The sequence below is a fragment of the Amblyomma maculatum genome, chromosome 2 (assembly GCF_055883805.1).
Source record: "Amblyomma maculatum isolate TAMU_Amacu chromosome 2, ASM5588380v1, whole genome shotgun sequence".
Lineage (NCBI taxonomy): Eukaryota > Metazoa > Arthropoda > Arachnida > Ixodida > Ixodidae > Amblyomma > Amblyomma maculatum.
The window spans coordinates 34,296,790-34,322,561 of record NC_139345.1 but is presented as its reverse complement, the minus strand read 5'-3'; the positions used below and the strand labels follow the sequence as shown (position 1 = coordinate 34,322,561).

Below are 25,772 nucleotides of genomic sequence, written 5' to 3'. Positions count from 1 at the left end.
TCTGAAGGTTGAGTGCTCTCTTTCGGCATCAAATGCGCCAAGTCAGAGCGAGCCTCAACGCCCTGAACACTTTCCACTCGCAGCGATAGGTCCCGCATTTCCTTCTTAAGCTCACCAGAGGAGGTACTTAATTCAATCTGTTCATTAGGTGCGGCTGACAGGGACCCTATAGAACGGAGCACAGGTGACACAAAGGCAGACTTAGAGCGAGGATGTACGGGTGGTACGGCTGCGATGTTCTTCCCATAGTCATGATCTGAAGGCGCATCGATTTCCGTAAGCGGATCTGATGCTGACGCCCGCTGAAGGGACATTTCACAGATGCTGAACGGCTCTGTAGAACTTTGATCATCTCGCCTCTTTCTTGGTGACGGCAGTGAACCGCTGATCACAGCTGACTGGTCATCGAAAAATTTAGCTTGTATGTCCTTCTTGAACCGCTGCACTGGTGGTTCCGGCAGCTTCAACTTTTCACTTGCCGATGCCATACGATCCGTGAGAGACCTAGGCGCGTAAGCATCTGCCATGGGTTGCGTGCTTGGGGAACATTCAGATAACGACGACCTGCCCATCGCATCAAGTTTTCCGTCGGCAGATGCCTTGAGCAATATAGCGGATTGAGGCCGGTCGAAATAAGTTACCATTTGAGGCACCTGAGGAGAAGTTTCTTTGGGAGGGCTCTGGTAGGGGGAATGCTCGGCTGAAGGTCCTGTTGACGGTGTTCTTTCTAGACTCACATTGGTACTCATATTCACAGGTGTCAACATCGTCGCAGGTTCTTCCGACGGCTTTTTCAGAGGTACAACAGCCTGTCTAGCTTTGGCTGTTTCATTTTCGAATAGCTCCCAATGCTTTGTAGAATTGCTCGAAGTCACAGAGCTGCTACCATTGCGGGCTGCAATCCTAGTGTCAGGAAACTCTACCAGGGCACTGGCAGGTGACCTTATTCTGCTCGGGGATACCACTGTTGCTGGGTGATGCACTTTTGGCGCAGAATCCATCTCAACATATCGGTGAGCCGCAAAGTCTGAGGTTGCAGTCGCACCTTTTTGACTGCTTTCGAGTTCTCGAGAATATCGGCCATGACCATACACTTCCGTGGTTTCTTCTGCAAACGGTGAAGTGTGTTCTGACTTGGAGTCACCGGGACGGGCCCTCTTCGGCCAATTCTGCAAGTAAGGAGAACTCACACTCTGGATGCCTGGACTGAAAGCAGGGCTTAAATTTATCTCTGAACTTATGTCGTACCCTCCACGTGAACCCTCCTCAGTTCGTGGCGAACTGTGCAGATCGGGATGGAATGCATACGTCGACTCCGTGGTTTGAGCCGTCACAGCACTTTCCGTCTCGTAGTCAAAATGTGTTTTCCCTGACGATTCTCTTCCTCTAGCTCCGCTGTTCGCGTGGCGCTTGACAAAACGATCCCGAATGTTTATTTCAAGCTGCGGCACAACTGACGTGAACTGTGTGCAGCGCTCCCTGTACGTATCAAACTCATCTCCCTCGTTCGGTGAGCTTCCGCAAGACCTAGGCAGACCGACAGGGCTCTGTACGCCGACGACACTTGCCGGTTGCTCTGCTGTGCGATTCGAAGGACGTTCCATGGGTTCTGAAGGGATGACATTGCTTTCTACTGACGTCGGCCGCCGCTCAGATTGCGCGTCAGCGTCATCTTCGCCTGACGATGGTAGACCCATTCCCGCCATGCGACTCTTTCGTGGCGCCGGAGAGGGCGCCCCCTGTCGTTCCCGGGACTGGCGCGTGTCGTTGAAGTCAACCTTAGAGGCCGTTTGAAACTGAACGCCGAAGCGTGGTGCCGGCGCTTGCCGTTGCACCCCAGCCCCATGCACCCGGCAGCTGCAATCTGCATTGGACATGTCGACATACGTAAACACCTGCGATTGCCTGGATCGTCTTGCCTTGCTGCGATGGCGGCGGATTTCGGAGTCTTCGGAGCGCAGGCGGTGGTACTTGGCCGAGTGGGATTCGCAAAGGCGCAGCACCAGCACGCAGACCAGAATAAGAAGAGACAGGAAGATGATGGTACCGAGAACGAGAAGAACGATGAACAGCGGCAGCATTACCGCGTCATCCTCGCCGACGTGCTCGATGAGGATATCGGAGATGAGGTCATCATCCCGCCTCTGCTTGTCAACCATCACCGCGGTCATATTGGCGGCACGCGTGGTTTTTGCGGCCAATCGGTATGTCCCGGCCGGCGACCAGGTCAACAGTTGCAGCAACAGGACCATGGTCGCGGTGCGGACCAGCGATCGGGCGCCCCAAGGCATGGCTGCCCCCGACCCGAGGGTCCCTAAGGCTAGGCCGCCATTTGGACTGGGGATTGGATTTCCGGTCACGTGAGTGTAGCTCAACATCCGATTCGGCACTCAGGTGCGCTTTGACTCTAGCACAGTGACGTCTTCATGAAGAAAAAGAATGACGGCAAATAAAAGGAGATGCTCACAATAAGTATAAACGATGACGACATGATCATTATTTTTTTTTTGCTCCAATGTTGCATAGATATTTTGCAGTGATTTGCATATGAAAGCAAAGTGCCTACGATTGTTTCAGCCGCTGCACGTAAGCCGCCCGCAGAAAAAGAAGAATAACGCAATTCTTCAGCTTTTTCATCGTCGTCTGGTGCTTGTAACGCTTAAAATTTAGTGCGATTAGCCCTCGCGCCCTTCTTTTCCGCTTAGCCTTTCTTTAGGCCGGAGCCCAATTTGTAACGCCTAGAAACTAGTATGCATGATCAAAATCCTTAAATTCGCGCTTGCTTTTGAGCTTTCTTTCACGTTAATTAGTCTGCTTTCCTTTCCACGTCCTTTTTTCCTCATCTCTTTTCGTCTTATAAACACAGTTAATTGCTTCTTTTTATAAACTTTTGCTGCCGAACGAAAAACTGAAAGTGCATTCACCCCAATCGCTGAAGTATCAGAAGAAGCACGTGCTCCCTCCCTGAATTTAGGCACAAGAAACACCATTGACGCAGTTCACTGACGCATAAATGCTTCGACGAGATCGCTTTTCTATCTTCTTGCGTCATGCCATTAAATATACCTTATATTCTACGCCTTTGTTTCTAACAGCCTCGAACGTCTGTGCAAACATCACTTTTCTCAAGCGTTATTTTAACAATGTATTCAAGCGGCGGACCTTCACGTTCGACCGGAGGACAATAAAGAGCACGTATATACCGCCGAGTTCACGATTAGGCAATGTTTCAAGTAATTATTCATTTATTTGCGCAGTCAGAGAGCGTTGAACAGGAATGTTTTAGATGGATGAGGCACACCGAGTAGTTTCCTTGCTTAAGAACGTACGTTTTTCCCGGGAAGAAAGCATCGGCCGGACTTCCACCTAAATCTCAATAACTAATTAAACACAGTGCAAGTAAACAGGTTTGGTTTGCTTTGGTTTGGTTTGGAGGGTTTACCGCCCCAAAGCGACTCAAGCTATGAGAGACCCCTTAGTTGAGGGCTCCGGAAATGTCGGCCACCCCAGGGGTTCATTAACGTGCACTGATACGCCTTGCTTTTCGCCTTCATCAAAATGCGGTCGCCGCGGCCGAGTACAAATAAATATATTGTCCTGTTGTCGCCAAAAAAACGTATCGTCCTGCCTCGCGGTTCGGCATCGCCGTATTTGTGTTGGAAACGATGCCTTGACTGGCGAGTTAATTTTCAGTGATTTGATTTTGGTTCGCAGGAGGCACTCGTAGACGACGGCATCGAACCTATGATTATGGGCTTGAGCTCCCAAGCTGCAGAAAAGGAAGACAATGTCATCGTCGAAGATTTACGAGGTGAGCCGATCGCTTTGTAAAACATATTTGGAGACTCATTGTTCTCTTCAAGAAGCTGACCTAACATAGCGCCATTCAGAACTCTATGATAAGAGCAGCAGCAGCATAGCAAGGATGTGAAGCTGCAGGTGTAGCTAATGTAGCTGCAATTAAAACTGTGAAGGTGCTATAAAATTTGACATCATTATGATTCCCTTTCAGCGAAGGAGCTAGTGTTTGCTCCGTTACCGCTGTGAGCGAAAAATTTGGAGGTTACCTTTGATAGGTGGTAGATGGCAGGTGCCATGGTCGAGCACTGATTGGTAGATGGGTTTTATCACGTCACGAGGTCACATCATATAACTGAATTGACAGCAGTTGAGAACATGAATAGCTTCTGTGAGATGGAAATCGAACCAACCATGAAACTTGGATCCAAAGTTTTTCTTGTCCGGGATCCCGGTGGCCTCCGGCGCCTACTTGAGCCATCATGAGCTATACGCTCGTGTCGGAGTCGGTGAGGAGGTCCTCCCACAACGATAAGTTAAGGCTTTGTATATTTGGTAATAAGGGGCAATTTCGCAGCCCCAGGTGATGTGGTAGGCCTTGGCGAAGGCCTCCCCCTCCACCTACAGATGCCAGTCGCTAGAACTCAATCTCTCTTCTGCCTTTCAATGAACATTAATTTCTCTCTCTGCGACCTGCAGGGCGTGTGTTCGGCCCGCTTGAGTTCTCCCGGAGAGATCTGATGGCGGTGAACATTCAGCGAGGGAGGGACCACGCAATCCCAGACTACAAGACCGCGCGGCGCCTGCTGGGCCTGGAGCCCGATTTTAGCACTTTCACCGAAATGGGGCAAAAAATATCGCCTCTGTTGTACTCGGAGAACTCCAAGGTACGTGCGTCACGCGTCTCGTACTCACCTTTGCCGCTTTTTAGAGCTTCGTGGAACTGAACCTTGTCTAAGTATGCTTGAAGAGCAGGGGGAAAAAATCGTTCATAATAGTATATGCTCTAAAAAGTACAAATGTGCAGGCCGGAAAACAGAGGGTGTGCGTAAGAGTGTTATCGTCATTGCTCTACTTAAAATGAACTGATCAGACACTTTAGCTTCGCCTTCGAGGGCAGCGTTAGTGGATCCCGTTTTCCGGCTCCTCCTGCAGATGATCGACCATTTTCATTCACTGTGCTACTCGTATATTTTAACGCAATAGCGTATAAAGACCATGTTCGGCAGAAAAGCTGACGTTGTCGGCGATTTGAGCGAAAAATCAAGGACATGGCAGGTGGTAGTCGGCCGGTGACATGACTTGTACCGACTCATCGGCGAGTTCTGTGACGTCACTCACTACCATGCCATGTGATGACGTCATGTTCTGAGACGTCACAAGACCACATGACATGTTAGGAGCTGCCAACTCGGTCTTCTGATTTGAGATGGGATAATTTTATGTTCTCCACAGAGTTCTCTCTCACAGAGGCTTACAGAGCCCTCTACCTTAACGAGGTGCCACCTGTTGCCACAGCCATGTCGTATAGCGTTAAAGGCCCCGTTCACCGAAAATCAGGCGCGCTGGCGTTGCCGTTGGGAGCGAAAAATCACGATCATGGCGCTCGCAGGCGGTATCTGGCAGCTGACATGACCAAGTACTAACTAGACTTAGGGTTGCGTCACATTAGGTTTGGCAGGAGCTGCCTACACGAGCCTCACCTTTCATACAGGAGGGTGTATATCAGAATCAGCCTGCGGGGGCTGCTGCAAATCCCGTTACACCTAGGCCACGCAGGCACGTTCATACGGTTTGTTTAAAACAGCTATGGCTTTTTATGTGGCCTGATAGCCTACACTACCGCGTCATACCCTTAAAGGCGGAGCTTATATGTTGCCTATAACTTTTCCGCCCCTTTCATTTGCCAAACGCTTAAAATATGCGTTTTTAGATGCTCTTTACTTTCCCAAAAACATAACCTAGCCTTTTCTGCCGCTGCTGGAAATTTACAGAAGCGAATGCACCAGGGTATAAGCGAATTACAGAGCAGTTAGCGAAGATGTAAAATGTGTCTCCATAGTACGTTGAAATACAGGAAACAGTATTTAAATATACCTCTCGCAAACCGTCCACGGTCAGATGTGTTCTAAGGCTATTCATGCATGTACGTTACACGCAGCTTTTTGACGAGATCCTGCCATCACTTTACGGCAACTCAACGGAAAACGTGGACATGTGGGTGGGTGGACTCTTGGAGACCAGCGATCGGCCAGGTCCGCTGTTCCAGACTATTATCCGGGACCAGTTCCGCAGAATTCGCGACGGGGACCGCTTCTGGTTTGAGAACAAGGAAACAGGGTACGTTTGGACTGACTTCTTCCTCTATGGTATGCATGCCCTTCATCTATCAACCTGATAACTGCATAGGCTGCTTAGTATAGAGGGTGATCGGCAATCCTTCACATACAGAAAGGTTTCAGTTGTGTTGCATCGTATATGAGAACGGAGATGGGACGTGCGCTACTGTAGGACGTATCCGAACGAAAATGTGACAGCTGACCGAAATTCAGGTGTACTACATGTGAACTTGAAGATTTTTTATAATGTTAGCCGTTATATGGAGCGCATCCTGAGCGGTCGCGTGGCTGAAGTCCGTCCAGGACCATCGATTAAGCGGCTCACAGGGAGAAGTGAACAGAACGATAAGAGAATGTTTCGGCGCCCACTTTGGAAACTTGAAAACAGCTGGCAGAGAAAGATAATAAAACGAAGAGATAAAAACACGCTTTTATGCCCACATTGAAGTGGCGAAAAGAGCCGGGAGAGAAACATAAGAGAGGGGAGAGATAAGAGAACACCTTAGTATCCCGCATTGAAATGGTCGACAGAGAATCACAACAAAAAAAAAAATAATATAAGCAACAACGAAGAACGCGCAGCGATTTCTTTTCATGCAAACTCGCGCTGAAGAATACAACTGCTTGCTTAACTGAGCTACGGTTTGGTAAATGCATTCGGTGAGAGTGGCTGCTATGGCGTCTTTGTAGTTGCGTGATTAAAATTAGGCACAATTTGTTGCACAGAGCTGAAGCCATTATACAGAGGCTCCAATGACGGTTCACGCCGGTTGTTCACCCGGCCATTCCTTAGGTTACCTTAGGTTTTTTAAGTACAAAAATACATAAAACAATGAAAGCGCAGCTACGTGAGTAAATGCTAATCAAGAAAAAAAAAACACAGTCGGGAGCGAGCGTTCAGGTAGTAGTAGTAGTAAGTAGTAGTAGTTGAACCTATGTTTAGGTGTTAGTGTATATTAATACTTGTTATATGGATGAAAATCGTGGCGCAAGGATTGATGATTGGAATCGGTGCGGAGATGGGAATTATGAACCACACGTTTTTCTTTCGTGTGTTTATGTTATTATGGTTACAATAAGTCATTAATTAGACAAAAATGTTAGTTAATTAATTAATTTTACAATTATGGTTACAGAAAGGAGATACCAACTGAATCAGCACTCCGAGCACTCGAAGAGCATATAATCCAAAATGTTGAAAACAGGCTCTTAACCCTTGGATTGTTGCTTTCGATTCTTTTGATCATAGTATATTATAGAAGCCGAGCTATTGAAATCGAGTCTAAAAAAATATGAATGCACTGTAGAACCTGCACTGCAGAAATTCGAAAGCGCGAGCTTTGTTTCTGATGTTGTTGTGCCACTAGACGCGCCGTCATTTTGTTTTAATTTTTAATCTTTTCTAACTTTTGTTAACATTATGATTTCTAACGTAATTTAATTTTTAATGTTATTTCTAATTTTTTATTTTTGCCTTTCTTTAATACCTTCATATGTTTAATTTCTTTAACGACGACAACAAGGCTGCATCTCATTTATTCCGGGAGTGAGCTTTCCTCGTATGGAAATCACGTATCAACAATATGACGTTGAAGGCCTGCTCTGAAGAAAATACGCGCTGTCGGCTTTGTGAGCGTAGAATGGAGGTGAAACGAAGTGGCGTCCGTGTGCTGTGCGATGTCAGTACCCCTTACCGTATCGTGTATCATATATGATACGGTAAATTACCTTTCGGCTAAATTGTTTTGAACAGCAAGAAAAGAAATTTTGATTATTTAGTACCGCAGTGTGTACTGTCTGGAATTCCTGTGCACAGTAACTGAATCGCCACACTTAATTATTTAGTTATTTTAATTCTAATTGTGCAACAAGGTGGCATTTTTTATTTCTTGCAGAAATTCCATAGGTATAGGGAACATTTCTTTTTTTTTTTTTTCATTCTGAATAGAAGCAGCGCTCCCAAAAATTTATTAGGATATCACTGGGATTTATTTTTTTCTGGATACAGCATCATCTGCGCAATAATCCTTTAGGCTACATTGTGACAAGGCTATTTACTCGTGTATCAGATATCATGCAGTTAGGGGTCACTTTATGGTGCTTCATAATTCCATAAGCAATAAATAAAATCACTGCATTCGAATGATTTTACATACTTTTTCGAGTTCAGATTACTTCCCCTTCCTTATTAGATGCTGATTCTAGTCAAAGTAGGGGTATACAGTGTATAACAGACCCGGAAGTTGGGTCCTGTGCTCATTCGACGTCCTGTGGTGGCCACAGTGAAAGCGTACAAGAGCGCACTGACAGCCAAGGAAAAAGACAACATTCTCTAGTTAGTAGGAGGAAGGAAAACGTCGCGAAGGTCTTTCGTTGAGAAAGCTTTGCAGGAAATACACAGAATTGTAGAGGGGCGCCATGTGCTACAGTCGTAATTGCTTTAGATGAGGTCTGTTTGGAACTCTAAAAAAAATGTTTTTGCCATGAAATTGCCGTTTGTTAATCAATTATGTTACTCTCATTCAGTTAGAGCTGCTTCTGAGAATATGTATATTTTGGCAAAACTACCCTTAACTGCATGGTATATATCATATATGATACACGAAACTATTTCGCAGTTATTTCAACTGCACCGTTTTTCTCAAAACCAAGGTTAATATAGGCATTTGCATCATGAATGGAGCACACTGTAATTTTTTAGGCAGAAAAAAAATTCATGCAGTAAGGGGTTTAAAGATCCCCAAGTGGTCGAAATTACTCCGGAGCCCTCAGCTACGGCACCCCTTTCTTTCTTTCCGCCTCGCCGAGGTGGCACAGTGGTTACGGCGCACGACTATTGTTCCCAAGGACGCGAGGTCGAATCCCGGCTTCGGCGGCCGCTTTTCAATGGAGGCGAAAAGCAAGGCGCCCGTGTGCTGTGCGATGTCAGTGTACGTTAATGAACCCCAGGTGGTCGAAATTTCCGGAGTCCTCTACTACGGCGTCTCTCATAGCCTGAGTCACTTTGGGACGTTAAACGCCACAAACCAAACCATACCTTTCTCTCTTTCCGTTTTCACTCTCACCTTCCTTCCTTCCCTTACGGCAAGGTTTTGGTGTCCACAGAACGTGTGACAGATACTGCGTCTTTCCTTTCCTGTGAACCAATTATTATTATTATTATTATTATTATTATTATTATTATTATTATTATTATTATTATTATTATTATTATTATTATTATTATTATTATTATTATTATTATTATTATTATTATTGCTCTGGAAGGTGGTCTTTGGCAAGTTACGTGGCCCGGGTGCTGAATAATTGACAGGTTGTGTGGCGTCAGAAAACCCCGAGGCGTGGTCGAATTGGCAGGTGGCAAGCAATAACCCGGGACCTTTTCATCTCAATTGAGACGGGCCATAACTGGATCACGTAAGCACGTTCGTACAGTGATGTGGGGCTTTACATATTTGTCGGGTGGCCTTGCTCGTATCTTGTCCAGTAAGCAAAGGAGTATGTGAGAGACTATGGAGAAACAAATAAAGAAAATAATGATTTAGCGAATAGTCAAATGCATGTACGCAACCGAGGGTCCGCAATGAGAATCACGGATGTACGCCATTAGGCAGATTTAGCGTAGCGCGATTCGCGATATGTTACGTGATCCGGCACCGCGCATTCCACTGCGCATGCCCTGATAACCTTGATGGCGCGAGATGGCGCCACATGCTGAAAGTAAGTCGGCACACAGACCTCAGTCAAAGCGTATACGCATCGGCGGCGCATGGTTGCGGGTCGCAGATCGCGCTATGGTGAAATGATGGCAATTAAATGCGGAGCCTAAGTTCCTATCGTTCTTTTTTCAGTTTCTTTTCGCAGGATATGATAGAGAAGATCAGGAAGCTTCGCATCTACGATGTTATTCTGACTGCCACGAACATCACTGCCCAGGACATTCAGAGCAACCCGTTCCGTCTTCCTTCTGAAGGTGACTTTCGTTTACTATAGCTGTGAATTCCATGTTCGTCGAGTTTTCGTCACTCGCATCAAAAAGAGAAGCGTTGGACTGAAGATGACGTATTGATATATTCAAAAACGGAGCAGAAACTTCACATTGCCGTGTTCTGCTCGAGAACATAGTGCCTTTGGGTGTGGCAGTCAATAAAAGGTGTGAAAAGAAAGGAAAATGTACATGAGGAATTGCCAGTGTAGAAGCCCACCTGGCCCGAAAAAGGGTCATATACAATTCAGCTCAAAAAAGATAAGGACAAACAGCGGAAAAATACACGACTCAACAGGTACCAGTGACTCCTTTGCACAAGTTTAACCCTGTTTGTCCTTGTTATTTGCGCGAATTACTTTTTTCTCTGTGAAGCATAGTTTGTCACAATAAGAGTCATCATAGTGGAACTAAGACGTGATGTTCATGAGTGCTACACTGACATTCATTGTGTTTGCGCAGCATGCTTCTAGCGTAGACCCCGCAAGTTGATACGATCATGTCTACAAGAGGTGCGTATCTGTAGCCATTATTTAGCTGATAAGATTACAACCAGCGGGTTCAAGAATCAAGCGCGAAATTCGGCTCACTTTATCCTTAAGAATGACCACGTGGTGTCGCACATTGGTTCTCAAGGAATCAGTATCATCCGCTTCATTTTATTTGCCTTCATGTACCTTACACAACAGGGTAAGTATCGCAAACGCTAGCCCCCATAACAGGCGCTGACAAGTCTGTACCCGATTAAACACACAAAACAAGAGGCAGTCAGGGTAAGCGCAACCCGGATATAAGTCATTATAGGTATATGTAAGGTTGCAGAGCTGTGAGGTCGGTTAGATATTAGAAAGGCCGGGCTCATGGGGCATGTCCTGTACGTATACTGAAGAGGTTTGCGTGCCCTCCTCGACTACTTCCAGCAAACACCGGTTTGCATCAGGATTGTATGAACCAGCTGACAATGCGGTACAACTGCAAGACGGTGGACAACCGAGAAGTCACGTGCCACGCTCTGCCGCCGCTCAACAGCGCGCGCGTCGAGAGCTGCACGCAGTTGAAGACGTTCGACTACTTCAGCGAGAGCGAGATCTCTTACGCACTCACCTTCCTCGGACTGGCGCTCTTCGTGGTCGGTAAGCATACTTTTCTGAGCAGCTATACTACGCCCGGTGATAACACAGATTCTTAGCACAGCGGTAGCAGATGATCATATCGCTGCCGTAAGTGTCGAGACCAGCTGTAGGCATCATGCGCATGCGCAGTTTCCGGCACGCTAGCTCGCTACCAGTCGTAACAGTGCTGTAGTGTTAACATATTTTACCGCAAATGCGCGCGGGCGCGCGCGCGTGTGTGTGCGTGTGTGCGTGTGTGCGTGCGTGCATGCGTGCGCGTAAGTGTGTGTGTGTGTGTGTGTGTGTGTGTGTGTGTGTGTGTGTGTGTGTGTGTGTGTGTGTGTGTGTGTGTGTGTGTGTGTGTGTGTGTGTGTGTGTGTGTGTGTGTGTGTGTGTGTGTGTGTGTGTGTGTGCGTGCGTGCGTGCGTGTGTGTGTGTGTGTGTGTGTGTGTGTGTGTGTGTGTGTGTGTGTGTGTGTGTGTGTGTGTGTTTCTTTTTCTTTTTGATCTGCATTTTCTTTTGATTTGCTTTTTTCTTTTTGATAATTCATTTCCGGCATGATCTGACGATAATGCCGGAAATGCATTATTCAATAATTGTTTTGTGCTGAGAATTAAGCTGCCTTTTCTGACCATGATCACCGGCTCCTCATCGTAGTCATCGTGACAGCCCTTGTGGTCATTTAAGTTACCCGAAATTAAGAGCAGCGATCGAAAGGATTCAGGGAGTAAAAAATTAATCTGCGCTTAAGCATGCTTTAGTTACAGCGCCAATGGTGAAAGTTACTTTACAGGATTTTTTCACTAACTGCATGGTAATTGCCATTCCTACAACTAATCATGGTTACTATCGCTATTATCATAAATACCAACTAACCTGTCATCGCTATACTACTGTCATTATCGCTAACTGCAGCGTCAACTTCACTACTATCATCATTATCAGTAACTGCGTCGTCAGTGCTATCGCTAACACCATCCTCACGATCGGTTTCGTACTGATTTGCGTCACAAACCACTACTCCGCGCCGGACTCGTGGGAAAGCAATTGAAATAATTTTAGTCATGTTACCTCAGTCAAATATGGCTGAGGATCCTAGCGCAAATATATTTTGAATGCAATAAAAACGGGTTTATTTTCATGAAACCCAATGCAATAAAACACGCATTTCTGGACTGCTGCGACCCAATATTTTTCTGAGATGTAGCCCTACTGAGACACAGTGGGCTGTGCTGTGCCGCGCTGATCTCACCACGCTGCATGATATCAGCGGGCGACGTACTTCAGTTTCACCGAGGCTGGGCGCACCGATGTCGAAATTTTATCACTCAAAAGCCGGCGAATCACAGAGAACGGAAAGCAGCCTCTTCGGGCAGGATATTATTTAAGTATGTCGCATGGTTTTCGACAGAACAAACTGTTCTCCGCAATTTAAATACGCCGCATCGCATGGCTGCCGAACTGCTGCACACCGTAGCAGATCAATACGATCAGTGTGAAATCGCCGATGAAGTTCACCTGAGGTCGTCAGAGTCGTGACGTACCTCAGGTGACTGATATATTGAAAGAGGGAAAATTTTACTTGGTTACTGCGAGATATCACATACATGGGTTTATCCTTCAAAGGAAGTAGCTGTTCGGTCGCTGTATATTCATTATTTCGTTATAAAATGCTCTGTCGTAGTGAATTCTACTTTAACTCCTTCCCACGCGAGCAGCGCGCATCTTGCAGTACAGTTCACCCGAAAGCCGGAAAGATAAGCACACCTCTGCACTTTTAACCTCAACTTCTTCTATGTATGTATGTATGTATGTATGTATGTATGTATGTATGTATGTATGTATGTATGTATGTATGTATGTATGTATGTATGTATGTATGTATGTATGTATGTATGTATGTATGTATGTATGTATGTATGTATGTATGTATGTATGTATGTATGTATGTATGTATGTATGTATGTATGTATGTATGGGTGTATGTATGTATGTATGTATGTATGTATGTATGTATGTATGTATGTATGTATGTATGTATGTATGTATGTATGTATGTATGTATGTATGTATGTATGTATGTATGTATGTATGTATGTATGTATGTATGTATGCAGACACGCTATTGCTTTAACATACTTACCGGCACTTGGGTTATTATTGAGCGACCAGATTGGTTTCTTTTTCTGTGATTTTTTCAATGAACACGTCTCTTACCGCGGCGCCAGGCTGTGTGGTGCTCCTTCTCTACCTGGCCCAGAGACGGAAGCACTTAGTGGCCGAGGAGCGCAAGAAACTGAACCGACGCCGGTCCCGTTCGGGAGCAAAGGACACCGCCATACGTGAGTGCACACATTCACTAGTACCGCGTAACTCGCCACAGTGCGGCGTTTTTTGCTGACCATGGGTGCGCATGAAGCAATGGATCCATCTGCAGAGTTAAACTATGTATTTAATCTTGCATACTGGCACTCTGTGCTTTTTTCAGCAAAAAGTGTGCATATGAATATCAACGGGAGAGCATGTACACTTTGGAAATTTAGGTAAATAAAGCAGTTACTTCATCTTAACGTAGGAATGATTATGGAGACGGTGGTATCGGATTTGAAGGGAGACAGATCAGATCGATATATTTTTAATTGTAGAGGCACACCTATGCTAAATATATGTCACTAATGAGCTACTTCTTAATTATAGGCTCGAGAGAAAAAGTGCCAATGCAGACGTTGCAGATATTATCGAAAAATGGCTAGGTACACGTTGTTTCCATCCAACTAGCGTTTACGTAAGGTGATATATTTACTGGCCGAATACGACACCTGGCGCAATAAAAAAAAAACTTCATCGTGACTACGGCGCCACTTTAAACCTTCGAGACGCTTCTGAGATAACAAAATCCGCCTTTCTAGGTTGTGCTCTCTGCGATGAAGCTGGTTGTACGCACTTGGCGAATGATTTTAAAAAACGGCAATGGCTTAGTTCGGTTATGCCAGGATACGTAGCGAGAGGTACGTTTTCCTGGCTGAGGTTGTTGTGGTCATGTATGTTTATCAATGAGAGACATTGGGTATACACATCTTTTATTCACTTTGCTTAACAGAGACGAAGACTGTCCGATGATCTGTGAAGTAGCATGAAGCGGTCTCAATTTTGTCCATACAGTATTTCGATTTGGTAGAGTCTCCAAACGCAAGCCACATACAAAGCCACATACAGAAGAGAAAATAGAGAAGAAAGAAAAGGAAGAGAGCGAGAAAGACGCGCGCCGCAACAACAGCCGTCGTCCACCAATGACGGTGCACCAATGACGGCGGGTGCAATGACGGCCTACAACAGATGAAAATTCGGTGGCAGGCTAGCCCCCGCCGCAAGCGGCAGTGACATACCTGTCCCAGCCCCATCAGAATAGTCCTTGGCAAGACGTTCTTCTCTTTGTTCGGGCGCCGAACGTCACTCGCGATGCAGCTGGGGTTTCACGTATGCGCTCTTGCAGCCAAACTGACACGCGGTGAAATGCGCTGCTGACAAGCGTAGTGTAGCTCTCGCTGCAATAACAGCTGGTCACGTGATAGCATATTTTGAAGGCCTATAAATAGGGCTGCGTAAGTCGTAGCGTGATGAAAACAACGTATCTAGCCATTTTAAAGGAGATCGACAACTTTTGTATGGACACTTTTTCTCTCAAGGCAATAAATAAAAATAGGTAATTAGTCCTAACTAACTAATTTCATGAACGAAAAAATACTGCAGATTACCATAGGCGACTCTGAACAGCTCTGAATTGGTTGCACTGGGCTGGAGCTCACCGCAGTTTTTAAAACTTTTGTCCAAGTTACCTGGGACACCGGGTTTATATACAGAGCTTCTCTTTTCATTAGAGCATCAAAATTAAGCAAAAAAAAAAAGCGAGTTCGGTGGAAAATCTGGCGTATTTTTTTGTTGCTCTAGGTACGCAGGAAATGAATTTCATGTTGTTCCGCCTATACATTAACACTATCTCCTAAACGAGCAATGAGCCTTCATCGTATCACATCTGGTGACGGTGGTCAGCAGAAAACCTCATGTGAATTCCCATTTCACGTCTGTCGCTCACATGTCCGCCCAGTGCGTGAGTGGCAGGGTCACCGGCAGGGATACCGCAACGTGGTGGCGCGTTTCATGGACGACAAGCGTAGCCTGGTGCTGACCAACGCCATGACCGGAGCTGCGCTACGCAGCATCGATTTCCGCAAGGTCCAGTCTGTCGTGGTCCACGTGGCCTCGTCCAAGAGGCGCCACTTCTTCATGCTTAGGGTTCCCAAGGAGTACGATCTGGTAAGGACCACCAATTTACCTTTGCACTCGATCGCGTTTGCCAAGTGCGAATATATGCGCTGTGGTATACCTTACCGAAAGCATGTGCTCAATCGTCGTCCTCGACTACCCCTGTTGGTCTCTTTTACATCCCTCCCTTTCTCTCTGCCAAGAAAATACTACGTGCTAAAGCAGGATGTTTCTGTTGTACATGTAGTGCTACTAACAGAACTATGTGAACGTGTTCTGCTGCACAAACATTAAGTTTAAAAAAAAAAAAATACCTATTTCGCCATTAGTGCGCAAGGGGCATTCAGGTGAAGCCAACTTAACATTTTTGAAAGGAGTCCATTGCGCTACTATGGTCTGGATGGTCTAACTGAACTCTCCGGCGAATGGACGCGGCCGCAGGTGCTCAAGTTTGACTCTATCGAAGACATAGAATCGTTCGTCGCACGGCTGGAGGCGTTCCTGGGCAACATCGGCGTTGGGCGTGAGAGGCGCCAGATGGAAGAGAGCGTGCTGCTGCGCGATGCTGTCACCCTGGATCACCGCCAGAAGCAGCTGGACAAGTTCTTCCGCGTAGTCTTCGCTCAGGTAAGCAAGGCGAGAAAAAGTTTCTCTACAACCCTGTCCTTGACTTCACCCTGTTCTAATGTATTTCGCTCTTATTAGATTTACCGCTGTGGAATAGGCAAGCCGTATGCAAAATATGCACTTTTCGGCATTTCTAAATTCTCTGATTTTCGTTAGAGTTCTCTCTCTGCATGGTGGATGATCACCTTTTTAACAACCTTGCATAGACGGCGGCGCCTCGTTTCAGTCAATTGATAGCGTTGAAAAACTACATGTTCCTCACTTCGTGGAAAGAGCCCGTTATTCAGTTGAGAATTCTGCTCTGGTTATTGCATGGCCATGACTATATGACGAGTCAGACGTAGCGAATCCTAGCATATACAACTCCACCCAAATTAGGTATGAATCCCACGACCATGAAACGAAGCTTAACTTGCCAGTAGGAGGTTTCCATGGCTCCATTTTAAGGCATGGCTCATTGTCTTCTCTGATCAAAAGAGAGAGAGAGAGAGAGAGAGAGAAATCGCTAGGTTAGGGCTTAAAAAGTGTTTTCCAGTTTGCGATATTATAACTAGCCGCTGTCAATGCCCTCCTTCAGATATATTTCATTGCGCAGTAAAAATCTCTGTACTACTATTAACGAAATGTTAAGCTATGCACGCCATCCGCAGTGCGCATAAAGTCCCAAGCAATGTACGCCATAATCTAATATGTAGATGTTAAACACTTAACAGCGTTCGTGTTGTCGTGTTCTTCTTCCATGTCACTATATGTACTTCTTGTGCAGGTAGCACTCGAGAAGAAACACATTGCTACCCCGCTTTTATGAATTACCAGAGCCTTTTGCCTCGTGCTTGCTCTTACCGAGTGTCCATGCTCGAATAACGGTTTCGCTCTCAGAGTACCACAGTGCAACGCACTCGGGTCAGGTTCCTCCTTAACCAAAGCTCTCACTTCAGTCTTTCATCTCTGTTACCCCGGCAGTCCGTTCAAAATTTACGTAACAGCTTGTTACTTTTATATTTCATTTTTTACTCCACTCGCTTGACATTTTTCTGATGAACCATAATTATCATTCCCTGTGAGCGTTACTATACGCAACCAATGCGGCGGCTAGTAACACTGAGCCCAAAGCCGTGGGGTCGTATACCGCAGCGACTGAATTTCAGGGGACATGAAAGACAAAAAATCACGAGCGCGTTGAAAATAAGAAAAAATATGGTAGCACGTTATAGATCTTTCTAAGTCTTTATAAATTAATCGAAAGCTGAAAGCTACGGCGCCCCTCATAGCCTGCGAACAAGCATTTTCGGGACGATAAACCTCACCTACGACCACCGCCAATATTGCCAATCACGCGTTAAACCTTTCCCCAGGACTCTCGTTCCTTCTTTTCCTTCCACGCATTGTGAAGTAAAGCTGACATTGGTAGCAAGACCGCGACAGTCCAGGAAGGATCTCCAGACTGAACAGGTGCTGTCTCGCGCCGAATTGAGCAGGCATTTGGCATCGAGCACGACCAGAAGGAGGTCCTGCAGCTGGACGCTGCTCAGGCGCGCGACATCGTCAACCTGGAGCTGACGCAGGCAGAGTTCGCCACCGCCCTCTCCATGCACCCAGATTCGACATTCGTGCAGCAGATGTTCGCCCTGGTTGACTTCGACAACAACGGATACATCTCCTTCAGGGAGTTCCTCGACATGATCGTCATCTTCGCCAAGGGTGCGTACTCTCGCATGCAGTAAAGGCCATCCATTTCAGTAAGCCTTTCTTTCATTTCGCCACAGGAACCGCCGAAGACAAGACCAAGCTGATGTTCGACATGTACGACATCGACCACTCCGGAAAGCTGTCCCGCGATGAATTCGCCAACATGATCAAGTATGTTGTCCACTCTGAATAGGGCAGGGAGGAAGGGGGAAGCGACTTTGCCATGTATTGATTCCTCGCTCACTTTCTTTGCTGTTTTATAATTGAAAAGAGCGCGCAACAGACATATGCACTGTGTAACCCATACCAGCTCGAGCACATGCGCGTCCTGGCGATACTGAGCGGACATGCATGAATGCTTCGAGATGGCATGATCCAAAATAGAGATTATTAGATCTGACACAGAGAGTATAAAAAGTTATCAGTGCAAAAAAAAAAACAGTTTAATGAATTTTTTTTTCTGGAGGGTTTCCATCTTGCGTGCTCAAACTGCTTTTATTTTCTTCTAGAAAACGTAACTTTTTATACGTCGGGCTTAACACCTTGACATAGATGTGTGTCATGTAGGTGATGATTGTTTTTTGGTTTGTTTTCTTGCTATGCTGCTATATATTGAGATCATCAAAAAGTACCTGCTTGTTTATTCTATTCTGCACAGATCCCTACTCGAACTGGCCAACCAGAGCTTGTCCCAGGAAAAACTGAACGAGCTTATCAGTTCCATGTTCAGAGAAGCAGGCTTGGAGAAGAAACAGACCATCACACTGGAGGACTTCCATATGTTGCTCGCTAGCCACAAGGACCAACTTGGGTACACGCAGCTCAACTTCGACGGTGCGTATGCCGGAAACTTTCCCACATTCAGCGTTGCTAAGACCTATTATTCAAGGGCCGTTTTCGTTCTGGAATCTACTGACGTTTAATCTCTGTACCGTGGGGATGCCAGGACGCCGGATTATAATAAACGTGGGCAAAGTATGGAGAATCTAAGCTAAATTTGGACCTGCGGGATCTTTTTGTTACGCAGCAAAGTCCGCACGATGCGTCGTATACAGGTGGTCGCTTTTGACAGTGTTTGATGGCAAGGCCTGCACAGTTTTTCTCTATTCATTCCTTTTAACAAGTTTTACTCGCAACGTGTTACGTGTAAATTGCAGTGGGGAGACTACACGGGTTTTGCTGCTATCTCCACTTTCTTTTTCACAGTGTCTACATTCAAAGGGGCCCCTCCTCCGTCGATGAGCAGGAACAGCGTTGTCTATCGTGCACAGAACACACTCGTTCGTGCCTACAGGTTAGTCTGCCCTCATACTCATGCTTTCCGAGGACCAGTCGTGCAGAACGCCCTGTCTTACCAGATCACTCAGCACCGCTTGGTTGGGGGCAGTTGTTCCTTGCTCTGAGCTTCGACACAAGGTATACCCAGAAAACGAAAGCATCAACTTTTCGGCGCGAGCGGCCGATGTTAAAATCAAAAAGTGGCTGGAAGGAGGCTTTGGTCGGCTAGGCTACCACGTTGAGAAAACTTTCGCACTAAGTATCGGTTTACGCACTGAAGTGTCTTGTGAGCTGACAACCCGACATTTTTTTTAACGACGACAGCTGTATGTGAACCATGCATTACAGAACATGTCGTTCGAATTAAAGCTTTAGTTCGAATTGGTGGCACTAAAAGTCATGTGACGGGGCGCGACGGGACGTTATAACTATTGTTAACACAGCGCGAAACTCGCCCAAGCTACCGCATTAGTGACGTCATAAATAAAAAAAATCAAATGTAGTAATTAAGTATAAAGTGGATGAGTTATAGTATGTTATAACCAGGGATATAGAGACCGGATATAACAAAGTGTCTTAATTATGCCACGGAGTAAAGTCTCGACGAAAGGTACCGAGGACTACAGAGCGGCAGCGAACTAGATAGGGCCAGAGCCTCAGCATCAGAACTTCGGTTTCCTCGCCTCGATGAGGTGCGCGATCGCGATCAGCACACAGAGGGAAGAAATCATATCATTCGCACACCGGGCAAAAAGAAGCATCGTTTCGATGCTAGAAGGGCGTGCTTGGCAGAAAACAAATGGCACAGAGGGCGATCGCTCGGCGCACACAGAAAGAGTAAACGCTATCAACCGTAAAAAGTTTCAGGAGGACCACGTAGACCCCGTCAGGGAGCGCGGAGCGTTGGGAATTTTGAAAGCCATCAGAAACGACCTTTTAAGTCAGGTCCCCAACTGATCTTATCACTTTTTATGGTCCAAAGTACCGGCAGAGGAGTTTCTAGCTGAGGCCTCGTCGGCGCATATAGGAAACCAAACCCAGACGTGATCTTCAGTTGTGTACCGAGCATCACGGCGTCGGGGGTTATAGCGTTGGGCATCTTGGCGTTGTTGGTTCTGAATCCGCACCCGGGATAACTGACGGGCCTGTTCGGCGAGGAGCAGAAATGTGTGATTATCAGCATGTTGGTTGTAGTCGTCTTGATGTGGTAACATGGCATCAAGCATCGTGGTCACCTCGCGGCCGTAGACTAGGCGGAAAGATGACATGTTTGTTGTCTCCTGGATCACCGTATTATATGCGAAGGTGACGTATGATAGCACTTCATCCCATGTTTTGTACTCCACGTTGACGTACATCAAGAGCATGTCAGCGAATGTTTTGTTCAGCCGTTTGGTCAACCGTTCGTTTGAGGATGATAGGGTGTTGTCTCCTGTGTTCAGTATGGCTGAAGCAAGATCTGCTGCAGCATGTTCACCTGTCAGTGCGGTACTCCTGCCTGTGATCAGAATCTCCGGTGAGCATGAAGCAGAACAATGTGATTGATGAAAAACTTTGCAACCTCTAGGGCTGTACCATTGAGTAGAGCGGAAGTTTCCGCTTATCGTATAAGATAATTCATAGCAGCGATGACCCACCTTTTACCGGACTTCGAAAGTGGGAATGGTCCCAGCATGTCCATGCCACTCTGCTTGAAGGCTTCGATGGATGGTCTATTGGCCTGAATAACCCAGTGAGTTTTGTTGGTGGTATCCTGCGATCGACGCTGACAGCTGCGACACGTTTTGACATAGTGTGAAACGTCCGCGTTAAGACGAGGCCACTAATGCTTGCCCTGGATCCTTGAAAGTGTTCAGGTGGCTCTAAAATGTCCAGAGACAGATGTACCATGGCAAGCTTGTAAATTCATCACGTAGATTCATAGGTACAACAGTGAGGCATGGCGTAAGACGAGTTGAAACGTTTTTCTTCATCGAACACTGTCGCGCTACACAACAATGGTAGAACACGCTTGAAAGCTATCAGGGCAGTTGTATACATGGGAAAAGGTTCGCGGTCTGCAGATTGTCAGTCATCAAGGCACTCTGAGCTTATGGCATTTAAGATTATGACGTCATCAGGGATATCGTCGGTGAGGGGATCCACAAAGGCACGCGAGAGGCAATCGACATCCGAGTACTGGCGACCAAAATAGTACCTGACAGTTATGTCAAATTCCTGTAGTTGGAGACTTCATCTTACGAGGCGGGCTGACGGATCCTTAAGGTTCGGAAGCCATTATAGGGCATGATCAGTAACTACATTGAAAGGTTTTCCGTAAAGATATGGGCGGAATTCCAACGTCGCCCACACACGCAATGGCTAGGCGTTTTTTCTTTGTGGCAAAATAGTTCGATTCAGCTTTAGACAGACGGCTGGTGTAAGCGATGACACGTTCCTGGCTGCCCTGGATTTGAACTAAGATGGCGCCCAGTCTACGTTGCTTGCATCGGTATGAAGCGCCGTGTGGGTGCTTTCGTCGAAGTGAGCCAGAATGGGAGGCGCTTGGAAGCGGCGTTCAAGCTCGTGGAATGCTTGAACCTTCGGTGCGTTCCAAATGAAAGGCGTGTCTCTCATTGTCAGATGCGTCTAGGGCTTGCCTATAGTCGAGCGAAATCTTTGACAAAGCGGCGGTAGCAAGCACATAAGCCAAGAAATCGTCGAACAGCTTTCTGGTCTTGGGGCGGAGGTACGTTGTCGATAGCTGTCGTCTTCTCGGGATCTAGCCGGGCACCAGCGTGGTTTACGACGTGCCCCAGCAACTCGAGCTTGCCGTCTTCGAAGCAAATGACTCCCCTGGCAAGACACTGTTCGAAAAACAGAATCTGTTTGCTCTCCACACCTTCAAAGTTTCTCAGTGTCTTCGCGGCGACAGATGTCATCAGACTGGAACGAGGCGGAATGGTAACGTGATCATCGAGAATGTACAGTGCTGTCGGTTGCTGTGAAGCATTGTGTATTGCATTCTCCGTAGACTAGTCACTGACTTAGACTGAGGGCCAATAACTGCTCCATTTTTTGTTAAGAAATTCATGCCAATTATAACGTCGTGGAAACACTGGGCAAGTACAACGAAGGTTGCTAGGTACGTTTCTTCTTGCACTGTTACCCTAAGCGTGCATGTACAGGTCAGCATGGTAAAGCGGCATCTGGCAGTACGACGTTGCATGCCTGTTCAGGGTGTAGTCACCTTACTAAGTGGGCGAATGGCCCACTTAGTACCGAATAATCGGCGCCAGTATCCACGAGCGCTGTCACGTCTTTTACTAACTGGGTTCGTGTCGTCGGAGAATAGGGTGCCGCGACAGCGGATCAAGGCAGTGCGCGTCGCGTCGTCTTGAAACTGTATGGCCATCCGGTTGCAACGGTGGAGGATCTTGAGCATTTTGCCGATGAGCAACCCCAAAGGTTGCCACTTCTAGTTTTTTTTCAACATTGGCTAAGGGAGCGGACCTGCGTCAGGGCGGCGTTTAGACGCGTCTGCGAGGAGTAATGGAGGGTGAAGGCGACCTAGGACAGTCGTAGGGCATTCCGGACGCTTTTGTCAAGTACGTCAATGGTCGTTCACCACGTCGCGGTTCTCGTGCGTCGGAACTAAATCCCGGCAGACCCACTGTTCGTCCGTAAAGCATTTGAGGAACAGGTGGCCAACCTCGTCACAGTGGAAGCACAGTGGGCGATGATTCCAAGTGCACCAGACGTCGCTTTTGCGTGGACGCACCTGAGGAGTTCGAGCGCGAGGTTCTGGACGGGTGTATGCAGGGGCCTCTATAGGTCCCGACTTGGAGGTGAACAGGCACGGCGAGTGACTGTGGCTTAGGTCATGGCCAGTGGTGGTATTGGCCGGAGTGGGTTGGGTGGAGTGAGCCCCTGGTTGACCTCTTCCTGAATCACCTGCGAAAAGCAGGATACTTTTGGCGATGCGGCCGGGTGCCATCGAAAAGAATTTCTCGCGAAGCACGTCATTGCTACCAGTGGCGACGATGGCGGCAACCATCGGGATAGATGGCCGCTCGTAGCGTTTAGATCGCATTTCAAGCGCCTTCTTTATGGTAGTGGTCCCGGACACAAATTCCGCGATGGTCTTGGGAGGACATCGCACTAAGCCAACAAACATCTGCTCCTTAATTCTCTCTTCATCAGATAACGAAGTTTTTTTTTTCTCATCGGATATGTTCGGATCAGCCCGACAGAATAACTTCATGTCCCACAATAAACGATCACGCTCTTGTTGGGGAGCTGAACTTTCGCCTGTAGGAGCAGCTCGCAAGTTCCGGTGGTGAAAGCTTGCAGGGACCGGTCTTTGAAGGAACTCCACGTTATTATAGTGGTTTATGATTTCCAAACCAGATGGAGCTGCACCGTCAGTAAAAAAATACACGCTGGAACTTCTGATCGTCGGCCCAGCGACCTATGCGCTCAAATGTGTCTAGCCACTCTTCCGGGTCACCACCTGCAAAGCCTTGGAATGTGGTTAACTCGCGCGACTGCTGCAACACGAAGCACGGCGCTGAAATATCGACGTGCATGATCATCGGTCGTTTCGCGGTCGCCGAAGGTGGTGTAGGAGCAGATAGTGGCGTCTTTGCAGTACGATGAAATTGCATGGACGCGAACCCCGGCTCAAAACCTCGAAATCATCGTCGACACTAATGGGTAGACATAATTTCGATGATAGGAGATCCCTGAGTGCTGGAGTCTCGGCTGGTTGTAGGTGTCCGGAGCATAGGTTGCGTTACCTCACGCCTCCGCCAGATGCCACAGAGTAAGTCTCGACGAAACGAACTACGAGGGCGAACGGTTCAATATCAAAACTTCGGTTTCTTCGCCCTGAGGAGGCACGCCCTCGCGATCAGCACAGGGCGAAGTCAAGGACTGCCCCATGCCAATACTTTGTAAGTAAAAATCAGAGATCCCGTCGTTCTTTGCTGCTCGCTGCATATCCGTCGTTGCTCGCCATCGTCGCAGTCGCCATGGCAGGTGTGACACCAACCGCTACCAAGGCATCGAAGCGGCGAGTGTGACGACGGCATACACAACAGATACGCTTGTGGCAGGGCCCTTTTCCCTGGTGTCGCCTCTGGAGCGCCATTTACTCGTAAGGGATCCTTAATGGGCCTCCGTGTGGTTGCAGATGTCCCCTCATTCTTATCCAAACTGTGACGCAACCATTCTTCGTGCACCATACTGGGTGGTGTCGTGCCACTGCGCTGCTAATGGCACGGATATGCTAGTCTATTTGAGAGAGGGATTCGAACCAACTGTATACAAGCTCCACTTCTCCTTCTTGGAAAACACATGCTGCTGGGTCACGTGTTGTAGTGAAGTGATTAGGGTATACAACTTATGTACATCCAGTTGTATACCCTAATCACCTCACTACAGCGCGTGACCTAGCGCAGCATGTGTTTTCAAAGGAGGAGAAGTGGCGTAGCATCACGCAACCGGTATCTTGGTGGGGTAAACCACAGGAGGAAGCATGGAAATTGAGCGTCGCTGCGCGAGCGAGCTTTCACTTTCACACACCTAGGTGCTCACAAGTGTCTCTGTTGGTTTTTACTCACGGCAGAGATTCGAGCGACGGACCGTCCACCAAAATACTTGCTGGGCCTTTTGCACGAGGCTTGCACACTTGCAACGGTACTAGAATTTTCTTGCCGCTGCCTTAAGAGCATATTTGCGGCTTTTAACAACCGAAAGGCTGCTCATTTATTTTTCTTGCTTCTTTTCTTGCAATCTTTCCTTCGATTTTTTTTTTCCTTCCTTGTTTCCGGCACGTGTGTCTCTGCCGAGCTTGAGCGTAACTCTCCTCTGGCACTGTGAATGTATACGGTCAAAAGTCTTCAGGCCACACTGTTTTCTTTTGTGCCTTGTGGTTGTGCAGTCATGGAATAAAAGTTCTAAATCTCCGGCAAGGACAGTCTCTTTTTGAGTTCACCCATTCGGACAGGGGGCGGCAGAAAGTTAGGTGGGCAGAGGAGGTTAAGAAGTTCGCAGAGGTAAAGTGGATGCAGCTAGCACAGAACCGGGTTAATTGGAGAAATATGGGAGAGGCCTTCGCCCTGCAGTGGGTATAGTCAGGCTGATGATGATGATGATGATGATGATGATGATGATGATGATGATGATGATTCCGACAATCGAAGCTTTGCTCATGGGTTTTCTGTGTTCGACCGCAGTGCTTAAAAGCAAGCTGTGTGGCCAGAAATGTTTTGACAAAAGTTGTGGGAAGCGTGCGGATGCTCACACATCCGCACATCAGCTGCACTCGGGAGCGGATGTGCTTCGTCGCACGTTGTGTCTCCTGTTACCCGTTTCGTGTCTCGAGCATCTTTTCCTTGCCCAGTTACTTCGGCGGCAAGAGCGACGCTGCCACGGCGGCTGCCAGCCTGGCCTCCGAGGCGGCCGGCCAGAAGATCCGCAGTCAGCTGAATGTGCAGCCGCTGCCGCTTCCGCGCAAGGCCAGCTACGAGCAGGAGTCGGTTCTGTCCCGATTCTTAGTCGCCACGGGAAAGTTCGTCGAGAATCACCGGCTCGAGATATTCTGGCTCACCCTGTACACCCTCGTGCTACTTGCCATTTTCATCGAGCGTGCCTACTGTGAGTGAGACTATTTTTCCATTCGAATTCTAGCTTTACAAC

At 47.2% G+C, this 25,772-nt stretch overlaps 1 protein-coding gene across 1 annotated transcript in view; it reads left to right on the top strand.

Annotated features, from left to right (window-relative positions):
• LOC146198326 (dual oxidase 2-like) overlaps positions 1 to 25,772 on the top strand; it is a 62,621-nt gene that overhangs the window by 21,011 nt on the left and 15,838 nt on the right. Inside the window, exons 10-22 of the mRNA XM_084593771.1 lie at positions 3,715 to 3,811; positions 4,498 to 4,685; positions 5,960 to 6,138; positions 9,989 to 10,110; positions 11,043 to 11,255; positions 13,463 to 13,576; positions 15,340 to 15,548; positions 15,939 to 16,124; positions 17,603 to 17,825; positions 17,891 to 17,984; positions 18,472 to 18,647; positions 19,020 to 19,107; positions 25,477 to 25,730. Of these exons, the coding sequence (XP_084449897.1) occupies positions 3,715 to 3,811; positions 4,498 to 4,685; positions 5,960 to 6,138; positions 9,989 to 10,110; positions 11,043 to 11,255; positions 13,463 to 13,576; positions 15,340 to 15,548; positions 15,939 to 16,124; positions 17,603 to 17,825; positions 17,891 to 17,984; positions 18,472 to 18,647; positions 19,020 to 19,107; positions 25,477 to 25,730 (2,143 nt within the window). The remainder of the gene's footprint in view (positions 1 to 3,714; positions 3,812 to 4,497; positions 4,686 to 5,959; positions 6,139 to 9,988; positions 10,111 to 11,042; positions 11,256 to 13,462; positions 13,577 to 15,339; positions 15,549 to 15,938; positions 16,125 to 17,602; positions 17,826 to 17,890; positions 17,985 to 18,471; positions 18,648 to 19,019; positions 19,108 to 25,476; positions 25,731 to 25,772) is intronic.